Source organism: Adiantum capillus-veneris, chromosome 28, assembly GCF_014529385.1.
Source record: "Adiantum capillus-veneris isolate H3 chromosome 28, ASM1452938v2, whole genome shotgun sequence".
NCBI lineage: Eukaryota > Viridiplantae > Streptophyta > Polypodiopsida > Polypodiales > Pteridaceae > Adiantum > Adiantum capillus-veneris.
Window position 1 is genome coordinate 118,398,422 of NC_140958.1, and position 25,357 is coordinate 118,423,778.

A 25,357-nucleotide genomic window follows, 5' to 3' on the forward strand; every position below is an offset into this window, starting at 1 on the left:
CATGCATAAAGTGCAATTTCAATCGCATTGATGCATCAAAGTGATACTATGTTAGCACATTATAAGATTTGGTTACAAAGAGTAGCTCGAGCAAGCACAACATCCAGCAATATTGATCTTGTACATATTCTAGAGGGTAATGTTTTAAACAAACAAACAAACAAACACACACACACACACACACACACACACACACACACACACACACACACACACACACACACACACACACACACACACACACACACACACACACACACACACACACACACACACACACACACACACACAGAGAGAGAGAGAGAGAGAGAGAGAGAGAGAGAGAGAGAGAGAGAGAGAGAGAGAGAGAGAGAGAGAGAGAGAGAGAGAGAGAGAGAGAGAGACAAGACAGTTACAAGATTATGGTAGCAACTTCAAAAGTACAGAGTAAATTTAAGAAATATTATCTGTTCTTAATTGTAGCATTAAAGGAACTAAAAGGAAAGAAAATGCACTGGCTTTGTAAAAATCTTTGTGTATATAATGTGACTTGAAAGATGGGATTTTCTCAATCCACCAATATTGAATTTCTCATAAAGATCAATAATACTTAATGCACATCGGCACTATGGAAGGACCACTAATTAAAAAAGGTTACCAAGAAATACAAACCATCAACATTGAGGTTATTGAAGTATAACATTGGCTGTGCTTTTGTGCATAATGTTGTTTTGTTATATGTAATTTCTTTTCTTCAATATGGAATTGCTCATTCATAAAGATCAATAGTACTTAATGCACATTGGCACTATGGAAGGACCACTACTAAAAGTTTACCAAGAAATACGAACCATAAACTTTGTGGTTATTGAAGTATAATATTGGCTACGCTTTTGTACATAATGTTTTTTGGATATTAAGTTTATTGAGAAGCATAATGTTGTTTTGCTATTACTTTTATCCAAATCTTAGCATCAAGAAAATTCATGTCATAAAATCTAATATCTAATATCTAACCAACCCAAATGATTTTCTCATATTAAATTGATCACTTAATGTGGAAGAATAAACGGGAACAAGTGTTAAGATATAGACATGTGCTTATAGATGTATCTCAACACGGGGCCAATGGTAAAGGGGCCCAAATGAGAGATGGTCTATCAAAGAGCAAGGCTAACAAATGGAGCATAAGACCTTAGGGTTATCTTCACTGAAGACCTCCAATAATGTGTGTAAAAGGCCTTTGACCTTAGGTAAGGTAGGGCTGAGCTTGAGGTGCGGGAACCCGACCCAGCTCAAGGTGCTTGTCCTGCTTGTCATGCTTGATGACTAAGGTGCTTGATGATTGAGGTGCTTGAGATGCTTGAGGTGCTTAATTATTGAGATGCTTGAGGTGCTTGACATGCTAGGGTTGCACTTGTGGGGAGAACCCAGCCCAAGCTTAAAGTGTTTATGAGCCAAGCTTGTGGTGGGAACTGGGCCTATGCATGAGGGGTTGAGGTGTCAAAAAGTCAAATATTCAATCCCTACAAGGAGGGGGCGAGCCCTACATGAGGGGGGATGAGAGATAACACCCACACACTCACACAAGGCATGCATGGTACAAAGAAATAAAAAGGGACACTTGTCAAGTTCCTCCTCATGTTGCCCTCATGGTGTGCCTGAAGCCTATTGGTTGGCCACCCAAGGGGTCCAATAATAATTTAGGAGATTTAATTAATTGATTTAGCATTTATCTAGCCCTCTATCTCAAAGGGGAAAGGGGGACACTTGTCTCAAGGCTACCCTTGCTGCTTGTAATGCCTCCTACTTGTGATTGGCTAGGCCTGGAGGGGTCCAATGAGCTTCAAGCATGAGCTACAAGGGGGGGTCGACCCAAGCAAGCTAGGGGGTTACTTAGGGGGTATACTCTCCCACACACACTCACAAAAACTCTCATTGTGTGCTATGCAAAGTGCAAGAGTTCCCTCTCCTTCTCCAAGCAAGTAGAGGTTGAGAGCCTACACCAACACTCTTGGATATGGAGTGCAAATCCAACCAAGAGCCATGCTTCAATGCTTAAGCTTGCCAACTCCTTCTTCTTCATTACTATGCTATTATATATGCTAGCAACAAGAGTTATGATAAGTGAGGAACTAATTCTTTCTCCTACGAAATGTTTCTTCTTCCTCTTCCCTACCCTCATTCCCTGCTAGCTCTCTCCACCTTCGAAGGTGTTTGAGGTCTTGGGATAGTTAAATCTTTCTTCAAGTTTATGTTATGTTTGTGATGCATGAAGCTTTCCATCTTCATTGCATCACCTAGGTCACAAGGAACACAAAGATTATATTGTAACAAGTCTCTCTCTTAATGGGAGAAATCATAATACAAATGCCTATTGGAGGGGGGACCGGCTCCACATAAATCCGGTCCTCAACTGTTGTCATGTTCTCTAAATTCTCTCTCTTACAAAAGTATTGTTCATGCCAAGTTAACAAATTGATATGATTATGTTGCTATCTTCAATTATGTTCACCCGTTATGCTCACAAATTCATTTCTCAAAAGTACTCTCATTAATTTCCGCTACTCTCAAATTAAATAGGCCAATTTAATTACATTGGTATCAGAGCATTTGGTTTCTCTTTTATTTCTTAAGAAGAGAGGTCCTTAAGTAGCCTATAAATGGTTGATGTTGTTAATTATATTAGGGTAAGTGGAAATGGGATCTATTATCCATTTTGTTGAGCCCACTATGTGGGGGATGGTGCGCACCTCGGGAGCTTTGGACTTAATAATGGAGTCTTTTTAGACTTGCCTACGGCTTTACCATTATTGAGCCATAAGAAGTCCAAAAGGAGCTAGCCCTTGGCAACTCTGCTATGTTAGACCTACTCCTCTACTCTCTATAATTAACCACTTCGAGCCGTGGGTGTAGATACTTAAGAGACGATTTTCAAAGGCTAAGAGGAGTGGCAACTAAGGTTTTGAATTGCCAAAGCATACACTAAGTACATACATAAATTTTGTTAACATGGCTGACAATAATCAAGAGAGTAGAATGAACATTGATAGCTTTGATTTTGCACATGAAGGTGCTAATGATGATGCTCCCATGTTTGTGAATTATCTCGTCACTAGGTTACAACAAGCTATGGGCAACCCTACTTTGCAAGCCGAAGTTACTCACCAACTTAGTGCTTATGGAATTTCCCTTCCTCTCCAAGAGGAGAGAGAGCTTAGGAGGCCTCTTGAAGAGACCCCCAAAAGAAGACTCTCTCCCATTCGAGAGGAGGAATCCAAAGAGCAAGAAAGCAATGAAAGTTTAAGTTCCTCTGAAGATGTGGCTCCATGAAGATGGCGGTCTAGACGATCGCCCACTCCTCCCAAGAGGAAAAGATCAACACATAGTCCTTCTCCTCATCACTCTGAAAGGCAAGAGAGGAAACAAAGGAAGAAAAGGGTTAGGAAGAGGTCACCCTCTTCTCCTTCTTGTTCACCTTCCTCCTCTTCTGACAAAAGTTATGGTTATTCTCCTAGAGAATACAAGAGGGGAGGACATCGCAAATCATTTCCTGCATGGCGAAGGTCACAAAAGCTAAAGAAGTTCAAGGAGGGAGGAAAGAGTATCTCTTTTCTCACCTATGATGGCACCTTCGATGCTACCGACAAAGTGTTGGCCTTCATCCAGCAATTTGATGCGACCTTTGGAGATGAGGGCTTCACAGAGTCCTCTAAGCTACGCCATGTAGCTATGCACTTCCAAAAATCAGCTCGTCAATGGTGGGCTAGCCTTCGTGGAAATGGTGAAGCCCCAAAGACATGGAAAACTCTACGAGTTTCCATCATGAAGCAATTCCTTGCAAGCGATGCAAAGGACAAAGTGCTTACCGAATGGCGCAGATTGAAGCTCCTCTCCCATGATTCTATCCACAAATATGTAGACAAGTTTTGGGATTTACATCTCAAGGCTACTGTCTTTCAAAAGATAGACTTTGCCGAGCAAAGGCAGCAATTCTGTGCGGGATTACCTGAAGAGATGTCTGAATACATCAACTCTCAACGGCCTGGTACTATTAGCGAAGTAATCCATCACACCATGGTTGCTTCACGCATCAATTTCCATCAAGGGGCTAGACGTAATGTCAAGCCCATGGAAAACAAAGACAAAAATAATGCAAAGGGGAAAACCAATGTTCAAAATACTTCCCAAGTCAATTCCAACAACAACAATAATCGGTCCAAGGAGAAGGGAGTTTACAAAGGTAAAAACAAACTCTCTCTTGAAGAGCTTGAAGCTTTTCGCAAGGACCATAAGTGTTTCAAGTGTGGGGAGCAAGGGCATGGCTATCATTCTTGCCCCAAGAAGAATACTTGCAATGAGACTCCTAGGGCTTCCACCATCGAAGCTCCAAAAGAGGATGCTCATTGCAAAGGATCATCACTTTCCTATGCTTGGGGGAAGGTAAGAGAGCATGATGCCTTCATCTTGTTTGACCCTGGCTCTACTCTTAACTTCATATCAATGGAGTTGGCCACCAAGTTGGGCATTCAAGCTTTTGAGATGGGAGATATAGTAGTGGCTGATGCAGCTTTCAAGGGACAACAAGCCTCCGTTACTCCCTTGATTGGGAAGTTGAGGCTTCATGTCCAAAGCTATGTTGACAAAGAAGACTTCTTCATCTCTCCTCTCCAACATGAGGATGTTATCGTAGGGGCACCATGGTTTGATCGCATGGCTGCCAACATGAAGTTCCCTGAAAGGAGAATCTACTTCACCTACAGGGGAAAGAACATGTATATAGATGCTAGTGAACATGGTCGTACTATTCCACTTGTAAATCCGCTTGCTTTTGATAAGTCAATGAAGATCTCAGTTTCTGCGTACATGATTTTTGTCAAAGAGTCTCTAAAGGATACTAATGTTTCATCAAATGTAAATGGTAGGAATCAAGAAGACTTAGACTTGTCTAATTTTCAAAAAGGATTCCAAGATGTGTTCATCGATGATATCCTTATGGACTTACCTCCAAAACGACGGGATGATGACATGGGAGAGAGAAGAAGAAGATTGTTTCTAGAAACTAAAACAATACCTCACCTCCGCTCTTGTACTCAAGCTACCCGATTTTACTCAAGATTTTGAGGTAGTAACAAATGCAAGTGGACTTGCTAAAGGAGGAGTCTTAACACAGGAAGGCCAACCAGTTGCCTACACTTCCAAAAAATTAAGGCTTCATGAATTGAACTATCCAACTCATGACCTATAATTATTAGTTGTTATACATGCCCTCAAGTTATGGAGACATTATCTATTAGGACGCCAATTTCAGCTGATCATTGATCACCAGTCTAAAATTGTTTTTTCCCAACCAACCCTTAGTATGAGACAAAGACACTGGATAGAACTTCTTCAGGCATACGATGTCCAAATAAAATACAGACCTAGAAATAAAAATGTGGTTGTTGATGCTCTTAGCAGAAGAGCCTTCCTTGGAGCCATCTCCATGGCCAACAATTCAATATTGGATAAGGTGAGGGAATGCTTGCAGAAAGATGTATCTTATCTTCAACTCATTCAAATTCTCAAGTAGGAAGATGAAACAAAAAAGTAAAAAGCCCTAGTAAAGGACCATTCTATGGAGGATAGCCTTCTTTACTACAAACATTGACTTTACATTCCTAAGGATACCTCCCTAAAGCAGTTAATTCTTCATGAAGGTCATGATATTCCAGTATCAGGGCACCTGGGGTATGCAAAAACTCTTAATATCTTGAGGAAAATCTACTTCTGGACAGGAATGAAGAGGGATGTACTTCGATACATCAGACAATGCCTCTCTTGTCAGAGAATCAAGGCTGAACGAGTAATGATGCCAGGAAAGTTGCAACCCTTAGACATACCTCAAATGAAGTGGGAATCCATTAGCATGGATTTCTTCACAGGCCTCCCCATAGTTCAAGGAGGGTATGATTCCCTAATGGTAGTTGTGGATATGCTTACTAAAGCCTCCCATCCAATACCAGTAAAAACAACTTATACAACCTCACATATAAGAAAGATCTTTGTTAAGGAGATCTTTAGATTACATGGACTTCCAAAGAGAATATCAGTGACAGAGATGCAAAGTTCACTTCCAAGTTTTGGAAGGCTCTATTTAAAGCTTTAGGAACACAACTATGCTTCAACTTGGCATATCATCCTCAGACAGACGGACAAACAAAACGGGTAAACCAAGTATTTGAAGATATCCTTCGAGCTTATTGCAGTACAAAACCCTGTAAGTGCATTCAATTCCTTCCCTTGGTAGAATTTTCCTATAACTCCTCTTTCCATAAAAGCATTGGAATGTCACCTTTCAATGCTCTATATGGGAATGAATATATGCATATCACCATTGAAGTTTTCTGACCCTACTATAAGGGTGGAAGCCTCAAAGAAAATGCTGGAGGAAATGGAATCCGAGACCAAAGCCATACAACAAGATATTTAGCCATACGTCAAAAGCGTTATGCAGACCAAAAGCGATCTGATCAGATCTTAAAACAAGGAGACCAGGTTTTTCTACGAGTGCATCCAAAAAGAAGCAACCTATCTCTGGGAAAATTCAAAAAGCTTAGTCCTAGGTATTGTGGTCCTTATGATATAATCAAGGTCCTCGATGATCAAGCCTACAAATTAAATCTGCTCAAACATATATCAAAGTTCATGATGTATTTCACGTCAGCCTACTAAAACCCTACATCCCAAATCCCAACCATACATTAGGGGACAAACAAATTGTAATGCAACAACAAGGAGTGATGCAACTTGAGACAAAGTGCATCTTGGAAACTAGAGAAAGAACTTTTAGAAACATAGTAATCAAGGAACATTTGGTAAAGTGAAAAGATTATCCCACTGAAGATGCCACTTGGGAAGATGAAACCTCTCTTCTCAAAGACAATAAAAAATGGTATTTTTGGAATCTTAAGCAAAACAAACCCCAGGCTAGAAATTTTCAGATTTAAATTCAGATAAAAAATGACCCCACTAGTCCCTCCAAAAGATTCAATGTAAATTAAATTATTAAGAAAAATTGAATAGTTGCAGGAATCATTGAAGCATAGACTTTATTAAAGGCCTCCCATATATTTATAAAAATAGCAAAAAAATAGCCAAAAGTTAGAAGGGTTGATATTTTTGAATTAGACAGGTTGTGTGAGGAGATTGCAAGACCTGCCAGGGATACGAATAGCAACAAATGACACCTTCTTGAGTATGGGGGCTGCCTAGCTGCAAGCTGCTTCCTGTTCCATCCAGGGAAAGTCTAGAAGGCCCAGAAAAACTATAAATAGAGCCCTAGGCCTCTCATTCTCACTCAGACTCGGGGTCCTGGCTATTTCTCTCTCACATAGGGAGAAAACTCCACCCAAAAATCACTAGAGAGAAAATCTCTAGCTGATTATCCACATTAATTAGCCTAATCCCTTTTTAATTAGAAAAATTATGCTAATTTACCTTTGTTTTTTAATTAATCTAATTAATTAAGAAGAGTAAACTTATTTACAATCTAAATTACTCTCTTAACTTTTAATATTTTGTTGATTACTTAGATTAAGATTAGGGATATTAATCTAATTAATTATTTAAGCCATATTAAGATTGAAATTAATTTTTTTGTCTTAAATTAAGGGTAATTATACTAATTAAACTTAGATTAATATATAATAATTATCAAAGCTGTATTAAACGATCAAGAAGTTAGAAAAATTATATTATAATTTTTTGATTAGTTTTTGTAATTAATTAAATAATAAATTAGCTATTTTTAGACAAAACATTTATGAGAAATGTACTTAATTAACTCAAATATTCTTAAGTTAACTATCATAATTAGGAAACACTATTATAAACTTGGAGTAAATTACTCAATAATAGATATTTAATCTAAGTATTTAATTAAGCTAAAATTAGCTCATTTGATCCTGAAATTAAAGATTGAAATTAGTAAATCAAGCTTGATAATTATGTATTATTTATCAAACCTAGTTGATATTGTAATTAAGCCGTGATAATTATCTTAAGGTCAATAAATTAACTTAGATCTTTTTCTAAGCAAAAATAGACTAATTCTAGCTGAAATTAAACAACAAAAATTAGTAAATCAAGCTAGATAAGTATGTGCTATTTATAAATTTAGTTTATAATGTATTTAAGCCGTGATAGTTATCTTAGGGTCAAAAAATTAATTTAGCTATTTTTCTAAGTGAAAATAGATTGATTCTAGCTTAAATTAAAAGGGAGTAACTATTAAATCAAGCTAGATAATTATCTACTATTTATCAAAGTTAGTTGACATTGTAATAAGTGTGATAATTATCATAAGGTTAAAAAATTAATTTAATTACTTTTCTAAGCCAAAATAGACTAATTCTAACTGAAATTAAAAGGGGGAAATTAGTAAATCAAGCTAGATAATTATGTGCTATTTATCAGAGTTTACATACATCATACTTAAGTTGAGATAATTATCTTAATGTCAAAAATTTATTTAGCTAATTAGTTAAGTCAAAATAGATAAATTTTAGCTGAAATGAAAGAGAGAAAATTAGTTAATCAAATTAGATAATTATGTCCTATTCTATCAAAGTTAGTATACATCTTAAGGAGCCAAGATAACCAGCTTAATGTCAAAAATTTAATCTAGCTATTTATTTTAGCCTAAACAGTCTAATCTTAGTTGAAAATGAAAGGGAAAAATTAGATAACTAATTTTTATATCTACAAAGTAATAATCAAAGTTAGTAAATACTATTATTTCCTTGAGATAATTATACCATAATTAGTTAGTTAGTCTAAGTAGTTATAATTGATTAAAAAACCCTATTTTTATCTAAAGATTAATTAAGATAAATATAATCTACTGTCAGAAGTCTCTAGAAAAATTACTTTAAGTATAAACCATTGCTTTAAAGATGAGGAAATGCAATCTTCAAGAGAAAATGAATATAATAAATATTAAGCTTAAAACAAGCAGATTTTAAATTTATGAATAAAGATGGGGAAATTAGAAAAAATATGTTTTCAATGTTGATTTCAATGTCTTGTCTTAATGGTGAATAACTGTGATGGAAAGTCAAAAATGAATCCATTATTTTAAGTGTTAAAACACATGTGGTAGTAATTAGCAAACAAAAGGATCATGTGTGAGTGCGGGGTGATAAGTGGAGATTGAGTGAGGTTGTCAATCATGTACGGTGGACATGATTAGTCAAGTAACTAACTTCTCCAATTGGAAGAGGACTTCACCAATAGCTATGCCCTCACATCTGTTAGGGGGAAAAAAATGTCGGTTGAGGATACCTTATCCCAATTTGTGGAAGTTATAGGGCCGAAAGAGTTTTGGACTTTGAAGGCATTCTCTCGTTTTTGCTGTGAGACACGACTGGGTCTTCTTCTAGGGCTATAGATCCAAGCCATTGTCAATGGTAAAGGTCTATTCCCTGGATTTTTCTTGTTTAGAGACTCTGATTTTTATTAGGCCTAGAGACCTGTCAAGGATCCCATCCCGATTTTGGGTGTCGGCGGGTTGGGGATCTCAGAATCCATAATATCATGCCATTTGAAATGTAACTTATCCTTAATTTCTAAGAATAGTAAAACTAATTTTTAGAAAGGTGTGTATGGGTTGTCAGATGTCTTCTCTTTCTCATTCCCCTTCTTAGTAAGCATAGGTAGCTAGCAAAAGTACATCACAATATGTGCTAACTACCACAGATTTTGGTGGTTTATTATAGGCATATGCTAAGTATAGGTATGCACTAAATAAAATACAAGTAAGAATAAACTATTTAGACTATACACGTTGGGATGGGGGAAATGGAAATACACACAAGACACAAACTCGACGCCTCTCTATAGCCCAACAGATATCCAACACCCCAAGCCACACAGAATCACACACGCATGCACACAACTGTAAACACACACACACCGGTAGACCTCGCAAGCCTCAACCACACACAAAACCACACTCAATTTGCAACCACAATCACTCTCTCTCTCTCTCTCTCTCTCTCTCTCTCTCTCTCTCTCTCTCTCTCTCTGCACACACACAAAGAAGACCCGGAGCCAACGCTACCACAACTAGGGCACGAGACGAGATAGACGAGAAGGACTAAGTGGACTTAGACAGCACAAAAATAACCCGGCAATGATTGTATCCTTGCTTTAAGACACCTTCAATACACAATCTCTGAGGGACACACTCTCGGACCTTTTTTTTCCACCTGCTGAACACCCACTGAAGCCCTCGTTGGCTTCTTTTTGTCCAAAGCTCCTCAATCAATTCCCCTCTTCATGCATAGGCAGCCCCTTGCTCCTCTTTACTGACAGATGGTGGCCCCCTTCAACCCTTCTTCCATGCTCCCGCCTGGCGGCTTCCTTCTTTGTGGCTCAAGACCTCGGACAACCCATACTTATTACGCTATGGCTGCCCTCCCCCAGCGCTATCTTCTTCCCTTGCAGCTCGCAATATTGGATAACACTCCTCTTTAGTGTTCTCTGAGAGATCCTTTCCTCAGCCTCCCCCTTTCGCTATGCTCAATCCCCCTTCAGAAACATCTCCTCCTCCTCTCGTCCTCCTCCAGATGATGCTCCTCTTCAGCTCTTCCCTCTTCTTGGCGTGGGCTGCCCTTCACCATCCCATTGGTGGCCTCTGTATAGGGAACCCCCTGTAGCACTACTTGGATGCCTCCACCCCCTTGCTCATGGCCTCGCTCCTCATGCCGCCCTCCAATCTACTGCATGGCGCCACCTTTGGCTGCCCCCCTCCTGCTACTGATATCGTTTTCACCCTGCATAGGCAGCCCCTTGCTCCTCTTTACTGACAGATGGTGGCCCCCTTCAACCCTTCTTCCATGCTCCCGCCTGGCGGCTTCCTTCTTTGTGGCTCAAGACCTCGGACAACCCATACTTATTACGCTATGGCTGCCCTCCCCCAGCGCTATCTTCTTCCCTTGCAGCTCGCAATCTTGGATAACACTCCTCTTTAGTGTTCTCTGAGAGATCCTTTCCTCAGCCTCCCCCTTTCGCTATGCTCAATCCCCCTTCAGAAACATCTCCTCCTCCTCTCGTCCTCCTCCAGATGATGCTCCTCTTCAGCTCTTCCCTCTTCTTGGCGTGGGCTGCCCTTCACCATCCCATTGGTGGCCTCTGTATAGGAAACCCCCTGTAGCACTACTTGGATGCCTCCACCCCCTTGCTCATGGCCTCGCTCCGCATGCCGCCCTCCAATCTACTGCATGGCGCCACCTTTGGCTGCCCCCCTCCTGCTACTGATACGTTTTCACCCCAAGACAACCTGTCATCTCTCGGCCTTCCCCATCAACTGCCACTCCTCTCCTCTGCTGTCCTGGCAGCCCTCCCTTCCAAGGCAATGGCGTCAGACCTTGTCAAGCTCCCCCTCCTGCCTGGCAGGTCGCCCTCTTCCTGCACACAACTGGCTGGCTGCCTGATGCGACCCCAGCAGTCCCGTTTTGCAAGCAATGCACCCTCGAACTGCAGCGCTGGCTCATCCTGGCCGTAAGCCTCTCCTTCAACTGCTCCTGCCTCGCCGTCCTTGCCCTGGCGTCCTCTCTTGGATGGCTATCCCCTCAGCCCCTCTGTACTCCTGTGATGCTCCTCCATAACTCCCTCCACTGGCCCCTCATCTTCATGCCTTGGAAGCCTATCGACTGATTCCTGCAGCCTCCCCTTTCCGCTCTGTCCTCTCATCTTCCAACCGCCGCCCCTTCTCTGGCTCTCTTTCCTTCCATTGCATGGCGCCACCTTTTGGCTCCTCTCCAATCATGCATGGCCCAAGCAGCTCTCTCTCCTCATGCAGCGCTACTCCACGAGCCACCCTTCTCTGTCCAACTGATCGTCGACTCCAGCTTGCTATTATATTTTTTATGTTAATAGCTTTTTAAAAAGCTTGGAGCTTGGCCCCCTTGCACACGCACTACATGGCTTCAATTTCCGCTGCCCTGGCACTTCACGCCAATAGAACACCCTGGCAATCTTTGAACCACAACATTATGACCTCCCTTTGCTTTTTGAATTAAACGAATGGCCATGGTTGTTGGGGGATGGCCTCGTGATCGAGATTAGCACAACTGCTACGAGCATCGATTAACTCAAGCCGCCACTCCTTGTCATGATAAATGCCACGTGTGACATACACTTCCCGACAGTTGGGGGATGGCCTCGTGATCGAGATTAGCACAACTGCTACGAGCATCGATTAACTCAAGCCGCCACTCCTTGTCATGATGTATGCCACGTGTGACATACACTTCCCGACAGTGCTGGCCATACTTCGCATCAAATAGCCATTGAAACACTTTGTAATCTGCCTGCAAATAGCCATGTACAAACTTTTGAGCTCACCCTGGGCCGACCAAAACTGGGTGCACCAACGTACGGCCACACATGTAAAAGGTAATGACTTGCATCAACTTGTACATGAGTTAGCATGCACGTGTATGCTACCTAACATAGACTTGTATGCTTACTAGTAGATATGTCTCTGTTAACTTGCACTCACGTTACATGTGTGCTAGTTAGCATACATTGATATGTTAACTAGCACACAAGTAAGTGTTGATCTATATTTAAAACTTATTTCCCATACATGTAAGAGGTAATGATTATTATAGTATTGACTCCAAGCTTTAGTGAACTTGTGCACATTTGTACACTAGTTAGCATATTGGTGTATGATAACTAACTAACATAGACTTGTATGCTTACTAGCATATATGTGTATGTTATAACTAGCATTCAAGTTTATGCTAAATAACATAAAATTGTATGCTAATTAATGTACATCTATGTGCTACTTAACATACATTAATATGCTAACTAGCACACATATAAATATATGGCTATATTAGAAGCTTAACTTTCTATGTTAATGTGTTAATTAAGTTAACATACATTAATTAAGTGTCTATCTATACTAGGTAACTTGCATATTAACATTAGAATGGACTAGTATTTGTGTAGTGTGAGTGAGTGGCACCGATTAATACTACAGTAATAAGATAAGCCCACATTGCAATGTCAGCCATGCAAACAAGACATGCTTTATAAAGACCTACAAAAGCACAAAACAATAGCTAGCTTGGATTACAAGACAATATACTAGCAAGTTATCTCAATTTCAAGACACTACTTGTCCTTTGCACACTTTGCAAATTGTGTACTTGTATTATAGAAACACATGTATATCTAGTAAGTTGTAAAAAGTGCATGGCCTTTAAAGGTCAGGCAAGAGGAGATATTGAGCATAGCCAAAGTATATTAGGGCATTTAAAGGTGGGACAAGAAGGTATATAGAGGTACTTGTTTAAGTTCTAGTTACAAACTAAAACACTAGGAGGCTTTCAGGAATTAAGGGGATATGGATCATGTTCTAGCGTACTATGAGTGGTGGGATGCAAGCAACCAAAGCCAAAACTAGCTCACAGTTTTATCAATGATGTACCCATCAAATTGAGACTTCTAGATATTTTCAAGCTTTGAAAAAATTAAACAACAATCGTGGAGGTTATAAAAGAACTTGTACATAGAATCATCAATAATTAAACTTTGTAAGCATTGTAATGAATTTATTTACCCCAAAAATCAGTCAAACATTGGTAAAGAATGGACTTTTTTGACCTAAGAATAAGTGCATCACCTTCTTGCCTTTTGCAATGGGACTAAGACTAAAGCTACCCAGATAATCCTTTGGAACACTAAAAAATGCCACACAAAGTAGGTTGGAGACATCAGAGGACTATGCATAGCTCCATATATACACTGTGAAATTATCCAAGAACCACAACAAGAAGTGAAGGGCTCCAAGATGGATAAAAACATGCTGGCCATGTTCATACGTCACCTCTTTCATCGCCTCTATGTGCGGTGGGATCACCTCACCTGCACTAAAACGTGACACTAGAACTCCATGCAATCAAGAATAAGGACCTTTGGATCCTTATCTATGGGAAGGGGTGCTTGATCTAAGTCCAACTTGTCAAGTGACAAGGGTGGTGGCATGTGCTCAATGAAAATTTTCTCTATTGAGAGGACTACTACCTTTTGACACACCCTTTTCTTTTCCTTTGATGGCGGTGGTGGACATTGCAAACATAGTAGTAATTCCTCATCTTCAATTTTTCTTGGCAGGTCAGCTAAGTAAACCATGTCAATAGCTACAAAATTGGTTGGGCATGGAATGTAGAGCAATCAACTGCAACATATAAATGTGCAAGCACCCACATGACCTACACATGGTAATATGATACTTAAAACATTTATACACCTACTTACTCATTGATCCAAATAGAAATTTTGCATTATAGTAGGTAATGTCTACATGACAAAGCTCTTGATTTTATTGAGTCACGAACATCAAGAGAGTACTTTGATGCACAAAACAACTAGGTGAGAAAATTCAAAGTTTCTTGCAGGCTTGAGTTTTCACTATAGAAATAAGCCAAAAATTGTGTCTACCTATACAAGGTTTCCATTTTTTTGCAAAAAACGTGCGATTTCCCAAGTATCCATGAATGTTCTTCCTTGCTAGGTGGCCTAACAGATGTTCCAGTGGGCAATCATCTTCTATGTCGAATGTGTCTGTGTCAAATCCTTTGCTTTCGAGATCTTCTAGGACCTTGACTATAACCTCATTTTTCTCATCCAATGTTAGATAATCTAGTATTTTCTTATAGATTTAGTGGAGTAAAACTATAAAAGAAGAGCGTTTTCATTCTTTAGAGGAGACTAGAGATTGTGGCAGAATGATATCCTTGCACATTTACATATTAGCACATTTAATCATGCACATAACTCAAAGAGAATAACACAATTAAGATTGAAAACTTGATGAGGACCAGATTTTCTTGGATCTAGCCCCCCTCCAAAAGGACTTTGTATTATAATTCTCTCAAATAGATCTTTAGTTATAGTACAAGCTTCTGCTCTTGTGGATCTTTCCTCAAACCAAGAAGATGATCAGCTTCATGATTCCATGGTGTAGCCCTCCTTCCCAAGCCCTAAACACTCTAGCAAGGAGAAAGAACTACGAAAAAAGAGTACAATGGGCTACTTATGTGATTGTGGCTACTAACATTACATCCATAACGGCCGTGTGATGACTAGCCTCTTGATTGGAGCCCAAATGGCTTGATTCCTTGCAACAAGCATCTTCATTTTGTCATAAAGTTAGGCATTCCCTAGCTTTGTATAAAAAACAAAGAATACTATTAAGTTTTATTGATTAAGTTACATGAGCATAAAAAATTTACCGACCATTAAGTTTTGCAAACAACTTCAAACTGCCACATGAAATGGCATCGTTCTTGTACAGCCATGCCCAAGTCTTGTATTTCAAGTGACTCATTGTGTACTTCATAGTTTCTCTTGAGGGTCGTGAGTTCATAACATGTTCCTAAAGCCAAAATAAAATATAAGCTGGTGTTATATTTTATGATAAAATGAAAGGGTTCAAATAATTTAAATGCATAAGTTGAATTACTTTCATGATTATTCTTGCAAGAAGTATTGCCTCATGAGCCAAACAAATGTGCCTCTTTTGCTGTTGTTTATAGCTAGAACTTGTTGCAACTTATTTGGTCCCTCTTTTTTTTTTTGGCAAATCACAATTCGTGAGTGGATTGTTATTCAACACATCATAGTATCACAAAACCAACCTCAATCTCGTATCGAGCCTTGAGGTGCAAAAGTTTACAAGCTGGATGTTTGTCGCCTCACAGTGAGGCCTTTCACCACCCAATTTGAACAAAATTTCTGGGCTTTACTTACCGTCTCTTGACAACAAGGCATGAGTAGTCCTAGACCATTCTTTTGAATTTTGCTTGCACCCGAGCGTCCTTATTAGCACTCTGGTTTCATGTATAATATTTGTGAAGCTTGCCACCTCAAGATCTCCTTCGAACCCTCGGCGGTTCCTTGTCTGCCATACATTATGGAAGAAGAAGTACATGACAGTTTGAGTGTGATGAGGAGGGCATGACTTCCCAACTTCTTACCTCCAAGGAACAAATCAGTCTTGAAAAAACCAATTTTCCATGTCTTTTGTACCCACTTGCATATTTTCCCTGCAATGCCTTTGATAGACGGGCATTCCTTGAATAGATGGGCCAGATCCTCACTAGCTAGCCTGCACTCCAAGCATTGATCTGGCCTAAGCCCTCTCTCCTATATCTTCACCCCTATCGGAAGAGCACCCCACATTACCTTGCATAGATAGGGCTAGACCAATTCTTCTTGTGCATAGAATGGGTTTTCCATGAGAGACTGCTTTCAGGACATCTCCAGGCATTCCATTCAAACCCCGATTCACATATTGGCATCAATACATTGTCAAGCTCTTTTATGACTTTTTTGGCCAACAATATCTCTAAGTGGTTTCCATCTCTTGATGTCACCATCCGAGAAGTGCCCAAGTCAATTCAGTCCCTTATTATTTAGTTTCTTGGCTGTTTCTATCCAATAGGGACTTTGTGGTGGATCTACAACTTTAGAGAGCCAGGGGGACCAGTGCAAAATGGAGTTCTTGACATATCTGGTTTCTTTCCCCCACTCTAAGACTCCCAATGCTCTGTTGCATTTCCTTACCAATTCCCCTAAGATGCCCCTTAGACTTAGGGTAGACCACGTTCAGGCTAACAGTTTGTCATGAACCTCTACCTCTTTCCACTTACCACCTTTCAAACCAAGTTTAGCTGCTTCTATCATATCTTTGATCATAATAGCCCAAGCTTGATCTTGTTCAGCCAATGGGACTACAAGTTTTGCGCACCAAGCTTCTGCATGGGCCACAGGGTTGAGAATTACAAGGCCTCCTTGATCCAGTGGCCGAGTGTCTGACTCCCAACTGGCCCATTGCCATGGCCTAGGGGATTTCGTGTTGTTTTTCCATAAAAATATTTTTACTAGCTTTAAAACTTCTTTTGTCTGTTATTGTACATGGAACCCATTCTAGATCATGCACATTGCCTCCTCTAGGATTACACTTAGAATTTGACAAGTATACTCATGTAGCTCAACTAACGGCTGATCGCTTGCTCCTTAAGAATTTTTTGATGTAGTCTTCCAATAATTGACAACTAAAGTGCTCATTTCCTAGGTTGGAAAAGCAAGTATGCAGTGAAATCTTGATTAACAAGCTGGAGTGGATAAGCATCTTCAAGTGATGCCAAAAGAGAATGCCCGCTTAGTCCCAAAGTCCACCTCACTAGTTTGTTGCACATGATAATAGCAACCATTGATGGCAGCCTTAAGTGCATCATGTTTCTTTGACTCTATGAAAGGTGTTGGGTGCTTTAGTGAACCACCCCCTCCTTGAAAGCAAGCTTGCCAACATAAACCAACCCCATGAGAGGAGTGACAATCACAACCTTGCAACTAGATCAATTACTCCTAGACAATTGTAAAGATTTGCATCATCTACTGGCAGAGATATGATGCTCATGTTGTGGCTATGGTGATGACATGGTGGAAGTGTCTTGGGTGGGACCACGGCTTTGTTCCATTTGAGATGGCGCCTAGTGAGTAAGAGGGTGTCATCAAGGGAACACCCCATGAGAAAGGCATGTCCCATGGTGATAGATCTTATGTGAGTCCATGCAGTGCCAATAGATTGGTATGCACCTCTAGTTAATATTTTCCTATCACGCATGACTTGTTGTTACATCATGCAAAAGAATTCCAACTCTAGAGTAAGTGGCATTGATGCAACACATAAGTCGAGAGCCCTGCTTGACCCCACTCAATGATTGGCCATTGTCAGAGAATATTTGTTTGCAAAGTGAACCGGTAAGGCAGGGGGATTTTGGCTATGAGAGATGGTAGAGAGAAAGGAGAAAAATCAAAGAGATCAATGCCACTAGAAACCAGCATGAGCACTATATCATCGAGATTGAAATAAATAGTATAAGGTATGGTCGACTTGACCACTAACAATCACCTAGATGATAACTATAACAGATTTGGACACTCCAAGTCAAGAATCTACCACGACAACACAAATAACCACTTCAAAACAGTTCACAGTTCACAATTGGTTTGACACTAGCCCGGCGGAGTTCCGTGCCTAGAGGTATTGGCCCCAAAGACTGGCGCCCCTTTCGGTATTTCTTTATGTATTAATCTGTGTTCAAAGTACAAGAGTGCAGGTAGATGCTCACACTCAAAGTCTTTGTCCAGATGCTCTAAGTTGTGAGAGGCCTGCTCACATATTTAAAGTTACAAGGGATGCCACAAGCTGAAATCAAAAGCTTCAAGTAAAAGCTTTGAAAATAAAGCAAAAGTTCTTTCTCTCTCTTTCTTTTAATAAATAAAGCAGAGAGGCTTTCTCTTTCTTTCTCTCTTGCTAATTAGAAATAAAGCAAAGAGGCTTCTCTCTCTCTTTCTCAAACAACAAGGAGGTAAGGTGTCGTGGGTTCAACTCGCATGAAACCTAAGAGCAGGTGAGAGCCGTAGCCAATCGGTCACATAGTTGGAGTAGGCGGAAGGGTAAATATCCCAAAAAGGATTGCCCTTTCGCCGAAGCACACAACATCTCTTGGTCTAGGCGGTTGAACTACTTTCAAACACTCCCCAAAAAAAGGGGGTAAGGTCATTTGTAGCCGGGTGGATGCTGCTCTTGTCTTCTTAATACATAAGAAGATAGTTTATCAACAGTCCTTTTATTTTATTCAATCATTTTCGATGGAGGGGGCGATTTAGAGACGCTCAAAGTGTATGAACCAATTCAGAAAAATTCAACTCTTTCTAATTCAACCTCCTAAATATTCCATTTGAATCAAAATAATGTTAAGCGATAGCTGACATGAAATTCATTATGTCCTCGTTCAAATGTTCATGTGAATAGCCTACCCAAAATATTCATCACGCGAATGGGTGAATCACACGAACGAGTGCATCCGTCAGAGTGAGCTTAAAGTCATTAGATTTCACAAGCTCTCCTGATTAAGCTCACGTTGTTCTTGGAGAGATCAGAGAGGATGCTTCTCTAGCTGTCGACTGCGCACCTGAAAGATCTCTTTGACCTACAACGTGTTGCAGGTGGTCGTGAGGGAGGTAGGTGTGATCTGGAGAAATCTAACATTTGACACGCTATTTTGGGCCTTTTCCATTTAGCTTTTCAATGTCACATTTTTGGTTCACATGTTTAATCTTGTGAGTAGGCTACAATGGTCATGTGTGAAGACAAGCGTAGGTGCTTAAGCGTAGATTTGAATACATCAAACATTGGCTTTATTAGTGTATGTGAAAAAACTTGATCTCGTGCTCTACGTGAACTTTTTCCATAAGACTAAGTGGTTGATATTTAAGATAACGTGAACACAACCATAAGTATACATTTATATCTATGAAAAGGAACTGTAGGTTGGAAATGGAGAACTAAAGACACTACCCACCTTCCCGAGCTAGTCACTAATACAAGGGTGGTGCAAGCTGCTATAAGTACTTGCATGTTGCACGAATATTTGGCGCGCGGAGAGAGAGAGAGAGAGAGAGAGAGAGAGAGAGAGAGAGAGAGAGAGAGAGAGTAAGCATGATGCAAGTGGCCGTGGCCATGGTGGGGATATTGATGATGTGCAGCACCATATGCTGTGCAGTTGCGCCTTTAGACGATGGAGCGAAAGAGCTGTTGGAGGAGCCCCTAAAGCCCATCAACCCCCCAAATGATCCCCAATCCATGCCCTTGCGTCCCCCGGATATAGACCCCCCATCTGCGCCTGTAGATTTTCCACCGAAGCCTCATGATCAACCCTTGAAACCTAAGCCTGGGGGGCCAAGCCCAATAGAAAAACCACCCAAACCCCGCAAGCCCGTGGAGCCTGGTGTGCCAAAGCCTCCCAAGAGGACTGGTCAACCAGGACCTATTGATAATCCTCCCAAGCTCTCTGGAGACAAACCACCCAGGCCCATCGAGCTTGGTGGGCTTCCAAATGATGCATCACCCCTACCAGATGATCGACCACCCGAGCCTGTCGTAGAACCAATTACTTTTCCCTAAGAAGCTACGTGGTACCCTCAATGAACTTTTTCATAGCTACCTCTCTCTCTCTCTCTCTCTCTCACACACACACACACACACACACACACACACACACACACACACACACACACACACAAACACAAAAACTTACTGGGTTTTTTGCACGTTGCTCTTTGTAGGAACACTCGTCAAAGTATATCGAATACTACTTATAGCTGGATTTTTGTAGAAGCTACAGCCGAAGTTTGCATGGAGTATATAATAGTTTGCTAAGTTTTGTATTTTGTCGCACAAAAGATACCTTGTGAGGCAGAATATCATCTTGCTCGTTGGTGCTGGTCATGTTGTGTAATGTGTATGACAACATCCAATATATCAAATAATACTACACCAAATAGGATAATTGTACAAGTTAAGTGCACCTAACTAAGAAGCGTTAATTTTGGGCTATTCAATGGAAATATGACATCTTGACTTGTCTTTTCAAAGGGCTTTTTTCAAAACCAATATTGATCTTTTTTTTTTTTTAAATGTGCATTAAGTCGGTATTTCAAAATTTTGAAAACCGACTCTAAGGAGACAATCTTTATAACTTCTTTATGGAGCTTAAAAAAATATCTAGCTCTGAGCGTTGCCACGCGTCGAGCACATCCCCGTCCTTTCTCTCAAACATGCGCGCAGCTATGAATGAGTGAGAGGAATCGTGCACAACGATATCGCGTGTGTTTGTGTTGTAAGAGAGAGATTGGAAGACGTTGGAGAGAGAGAGAGAGAGAGAGAGAGAGAGAGAGAGAGAGAGAGAGAGAGAGAGAGAGAGAGAAGCTTGCTTCCATGCGATAGGTCTGTTGTGCATGTTTGTTTGAAAAAGAGAGCGCGAGTCACCCGATTTGCCTTGACACATTAAGTGTGTGTGTAGTTGTTTTAATTTTAATAAATAAACACCAAGGAACAAGACGTTCAAAAGACGAGTAGCTAAAGATGTTTAGGCAAAGATTAGTACAAAAACAAATCAGTCTTTGATTCATAATTGTACATCATAATAAGAATGAAGTATCATTCCAAATGAGTTTATACAAGGGTATCAGAACTATCCCAGTTGAATCATCAAGTGTTTTCAAAGTCGGACTGCAACAAGCTAGACCATTTTTAAGCCAAGGTAGAGTTCTCACCTTCATCCATATAGTCAAGAAAACAGATATGTTAGACTTGGCTACGTATGGCAGGCTTCAAAGAACCTATCAGTTGTTATCCATGTCAAACTTAGAAAAATTTAGACTAGCTACTGTCCTATACAAAGTAATCCTACCAGAATTGCTTCATATGTTAAAATAAACCTTTTACAGTGAGAGAAAGTCGACAACTCCATATCATCTTATGTAATTTCCTTAGTTTAAGCATTGAATGAAAAAACCCAGGTTTAGGTCAGCCAACAGAAACCTTAGTTAAACGAGTAATCTTTTGCAATAGGCATGCTTACCTATCAACACCCATTTAAGTATCGTAAAGAGATTGGTATCAAAACAACAGCTAGATTGAATTGCCCAGGAAGTATCAGCCAGGGTCAAAAAAATGGAGCTCTTCTCAATGGTAAAAAATTCTTTTAAGTCATCCCTTAATTAGTGCCACAACAAACCATCAATAAGGTATAACAACAAAAGTTTTTAGATAGACTTTTACTCAAGATTTAGTGAGCATATTCACTAGTTGTAGTGGAAACACTACAAGAGGTTGTGTGCACTTGTGACGCTGTTAGCGAAAAAAATACATTGGGTTTTTATACTCTCTGGCGTCGCTAAGACCGTCGCTAACAGTGTCAATACGGGAACGTCGCTATGAGCGTCGCTATATAGCAATGCTTATAGCGATGATTATAGTGACGTTTGCAGGCCACATATAGCGGCGTTCATAGCGACGCTGCAGAGCCTTACATAGCGACGCCCGAGAGAAATGTTTTTGGTGGCAGGGCATTGAATGCCCTGCCACCCATCATCCACCCATCAACCTTCAATTCCCTGCCACCCATCAACCATATTGAATGTTTCAATAATAGACTAAACCTAAATGAATCCAAGATAAGCCCAGATTCACCTTTGAAAGAAAGTGCAAGCTTAGATATAGACCCAAAGTAGTCACCCACAAGACACTATAACCATTAACTCCATCATCCATAGTATTGTTTGCAAAATAAAGATACAAAAAAATCAATGACAATTGTACACATCATATGCAAAATTACTTGATTGTTAAACTTTGCAAATGTAATAGTTACAACACCATTGTCATTATTGAAAAAATATACATGGTTTTTCAATAGTTACAAAAAGACGTATAAACGTCATCTCATGATACATATGCGATGACAAATTAAGGAAACTAATGCTATCTAGCTATGGCTAGACTGACGTGGTCTAATCCAACGTCTCATCGCGTCCAAGTGGCGTACCTGTCGGATTTTGCAAAACAAAAAAAACAATAAGAAAGCTTTCTGTAAATATAAATATATAATTTATAAAACAATACAACAAATAGAAAAGAGTAAACCTTAATACTAACCATGCCGTTGCGAGAACTCAGAATGTCCATCAAGGCATTTAAGCCCTTCCTGCTTGCATACTCGCACTTGTACGGTGTGGGGTCACGTCTTGTCATTGACCACTGTCAAAACATACAAAGAATCCATTATGTTAGAATTTAAAAACCCCTAAACCCTAAACTATCAAACCTAAAGAGCAATGCGAAAACACTTACAAAGTCGGCCTCAAATGATGCCCACCCACCGCTTCCCAAGTGGTGTGAGCTCCCTGCCTCTACTCGCGCTTTGGCTGCCTCCTTTTGTTGCTTTCTCTTGTCGGGGTTCTCGTGTGCTGCTTTCTTCGCATTCTTCCAATCTTCTTTGGCTAGCCAATTTGGTCTATTCCACCCATGCTTAATTGCTTTTTGCACATCGGAACGCTTGTGCTTGCATTATTCGCGCATTCAAACCTTCATCAGGTGTTCATTGAAGTAGTCATCCCGTGTTGAAACGGGAAACTCATCATGCAACATGCTGATGACTCTGTCTTTTAAATCACTTGGTACTTCACTCTAGGTGTTTAGTATGTAGTGTCTAAACATTTGAGAGTAAAAACCGCGCATGCGCGAGATCACCTTCTTGCCTTCATCATCCAAGATGATGCCGCCGTTGAAGTCGACAGAGTAAGGCAAGCCCTCTTACCGGTGATGCGTGAACCTGGGTGTCCTGATAGGGGTCTCTAGCAGCGTGCCGATGGGGGTACAGACGTCACGTGTCTCCACTGGAGTCTGGGCCCCGAAGCGAGGAGTGTCGATTGGAGTGACTCCCAGAGGAGTAGGTAGTGGTGTGTAGCTGCTAGGAATGACCGTCAGCCATGCAAAACCTGGCGTAGATGGCGATGTTGTGGCTGGTGTGGAGGCGGGCAAAGAAGGGGAGGGTTGTGCCAGCTATTTCCACCTCATCAACTATGTGAACAAGAAGATGCACCTGAAGGTTAGCATGGTAGTAGGAAAGTGTTTCTCAAACATGCACACAACCTCCACAGCGTTTAGTTTGGCAAATGGCATGGAGTCTACGTTGATTTCCTTTGTGAGATCCATTGCACCAACTTTGCCTGCAAGTTTGTAGATTGTGTTACGGACGTCAAGAGACAAACATCCCTCAATGGCCACCGGTAAAATAAACTGCAAAACATGTGCAACAATGATATTAAAGTCCACACACTAATTTATCACACAATTCCCACTATGATATATTCCACTATGAACATACCTGACACATTTTATGCCAGTCGTGTGACTTCAAACCGGTAAGCTTTCCTTCTTTAGTAAAACACGTTCGGAGTGATAGATCGAATGGTCTCTTTTACTTTTGCGTTCTTCGGCTCCTGTGAACATCCATGGCGCATTAGGGAGTCTTATCGATCCATCGAATGCTGTCTGCGGCCAATACTGCTCCATACGATCCACATTTCTAAGGTCAACCCTAGATCCCAAAGTATCTTTCTTGCCAATCAGATGGTCCCATAGCAGATTACCCACATTCTTGAATATGTGCATTGGATCGAGCAAGTGATTGATCATGAGTTGGGGCCAATATGGTAACTCGTACCATAGAGAGAGTCTCTTCATCCCTGGGGGCAAACCGTCATCACACATCTCCTTATTCTCTAACTATGCTTGTGCAGACATCCTCGGTGGCTCTCTTCCCAAAAAGCCATCGCGTAACACATGATTCTCTGGAAGATACGCTTGATGACCTTCGTAGATTTTCTTCTTCGATGAGGGCACCCGGCGTGCATTCAGTCTAGGTCCACATGTGACACATGATGTGTATCCGCTTGTTTGAAGCCCTGCATGTATACACATGATAATAGATAAGCTTGAGAAAAACCAAGATTTACAGTGTTTGAGTTTAAGTGTAAATCACCTGAGCATTCTGTTAGTTCGGGATGGTCATGCACTGTCCACATTAGAATGTCTCTGATCAAAGAATTCCGTCAATCTGTGTGTCGATTCATATCCACCACTTCTATGCCAATCCACAATTGTTGTAGCTCTTCCAATAGTGGACGAAGATACACATCTATATTTTTCACTTTATAACGCCCCGACACAATCAAGCTTGGCCATAGGTACCCCTTCTTCGTAGTCAACCATAGGGGAATGTTGTAGTTGACGATGACAATGGGCCATACACTGTAAGATGTTGATCTTTGACCGAATGGATTTACGCCATCCATAGCCAGGCGTAGGTGCAAATTTCGAGCTTCCTTGGAAAAATCCAACCATGTTTCATCTATATGTTTCCAGTTTGCACAATCTGCAGGAATCCATAGCACACCATCTGAAGATTTATTCTCCTAATGCCATGATACTAGGAAGTCCATGGACTTACATTCGAAGAAATGCTTGATGCGAGGAAGCAGAGAAAAATGTCGCAAAACCTTTTGTGGAATTTTTGTTCTGTGGATATCCACTCGATATCTCTCGGAATCACATTTTGGACACTTCTCCATGTCTATGTATTCTCCTCTGAAAAGAATGCAGTCGTTAGGACAAGCGTGGATCAAATTGTAATCCATCCCTAAGTTTTGCAAGATCTTTCTTGCTTCCTCTCTGGAATCTGACATCACATTATCAGCTGGTAGTATGTGCTCTTTGAGCAATCTACACAACGAAAAAAATATGGTACAATTGTGTAAAAATCTATCAGATCATTGTACATCTAGAGTTTTTTATTCAAGTAAACACATTATAATAGATCACCTGAAAAGCGCTGTGACACTAGTGTCACTCCATCCAAACTTTGTCTGCATGTTGAGAAGTGTAAAGAATGAGGATGCA

General features: G+C 40.5%; 1 protein-coding gene across 1 annotated transcript; it reads left to right on the plus strand.

The window, feature by feature from the left end:
* Window positions 1-19,438: 19,438 nt before the first annotated feature.
* LOC147421176 (uncharacterized) lies at window positions 19,439-20,449 on the plus strand. The gene is made up of 2 exons (XM_086504351.1): window positions 19,439-20,028; window positions 20,179-20,449. Exon 1 carries the CDS (start codon window positions 19,553-19,555, stop codon window positions 20,015-20,017), a length of 465 nt encoding a protein of 154 aa, XP_086360477.1. The 5' UTR covers window positions 19,439-19,552; the 3' UTR covers window positions 20,018-20,028; window positions 20,179-20,449.
* The last annotated feature ends 4,908 nt before the right edge of the window (window positions 20,450-25,357 follow it).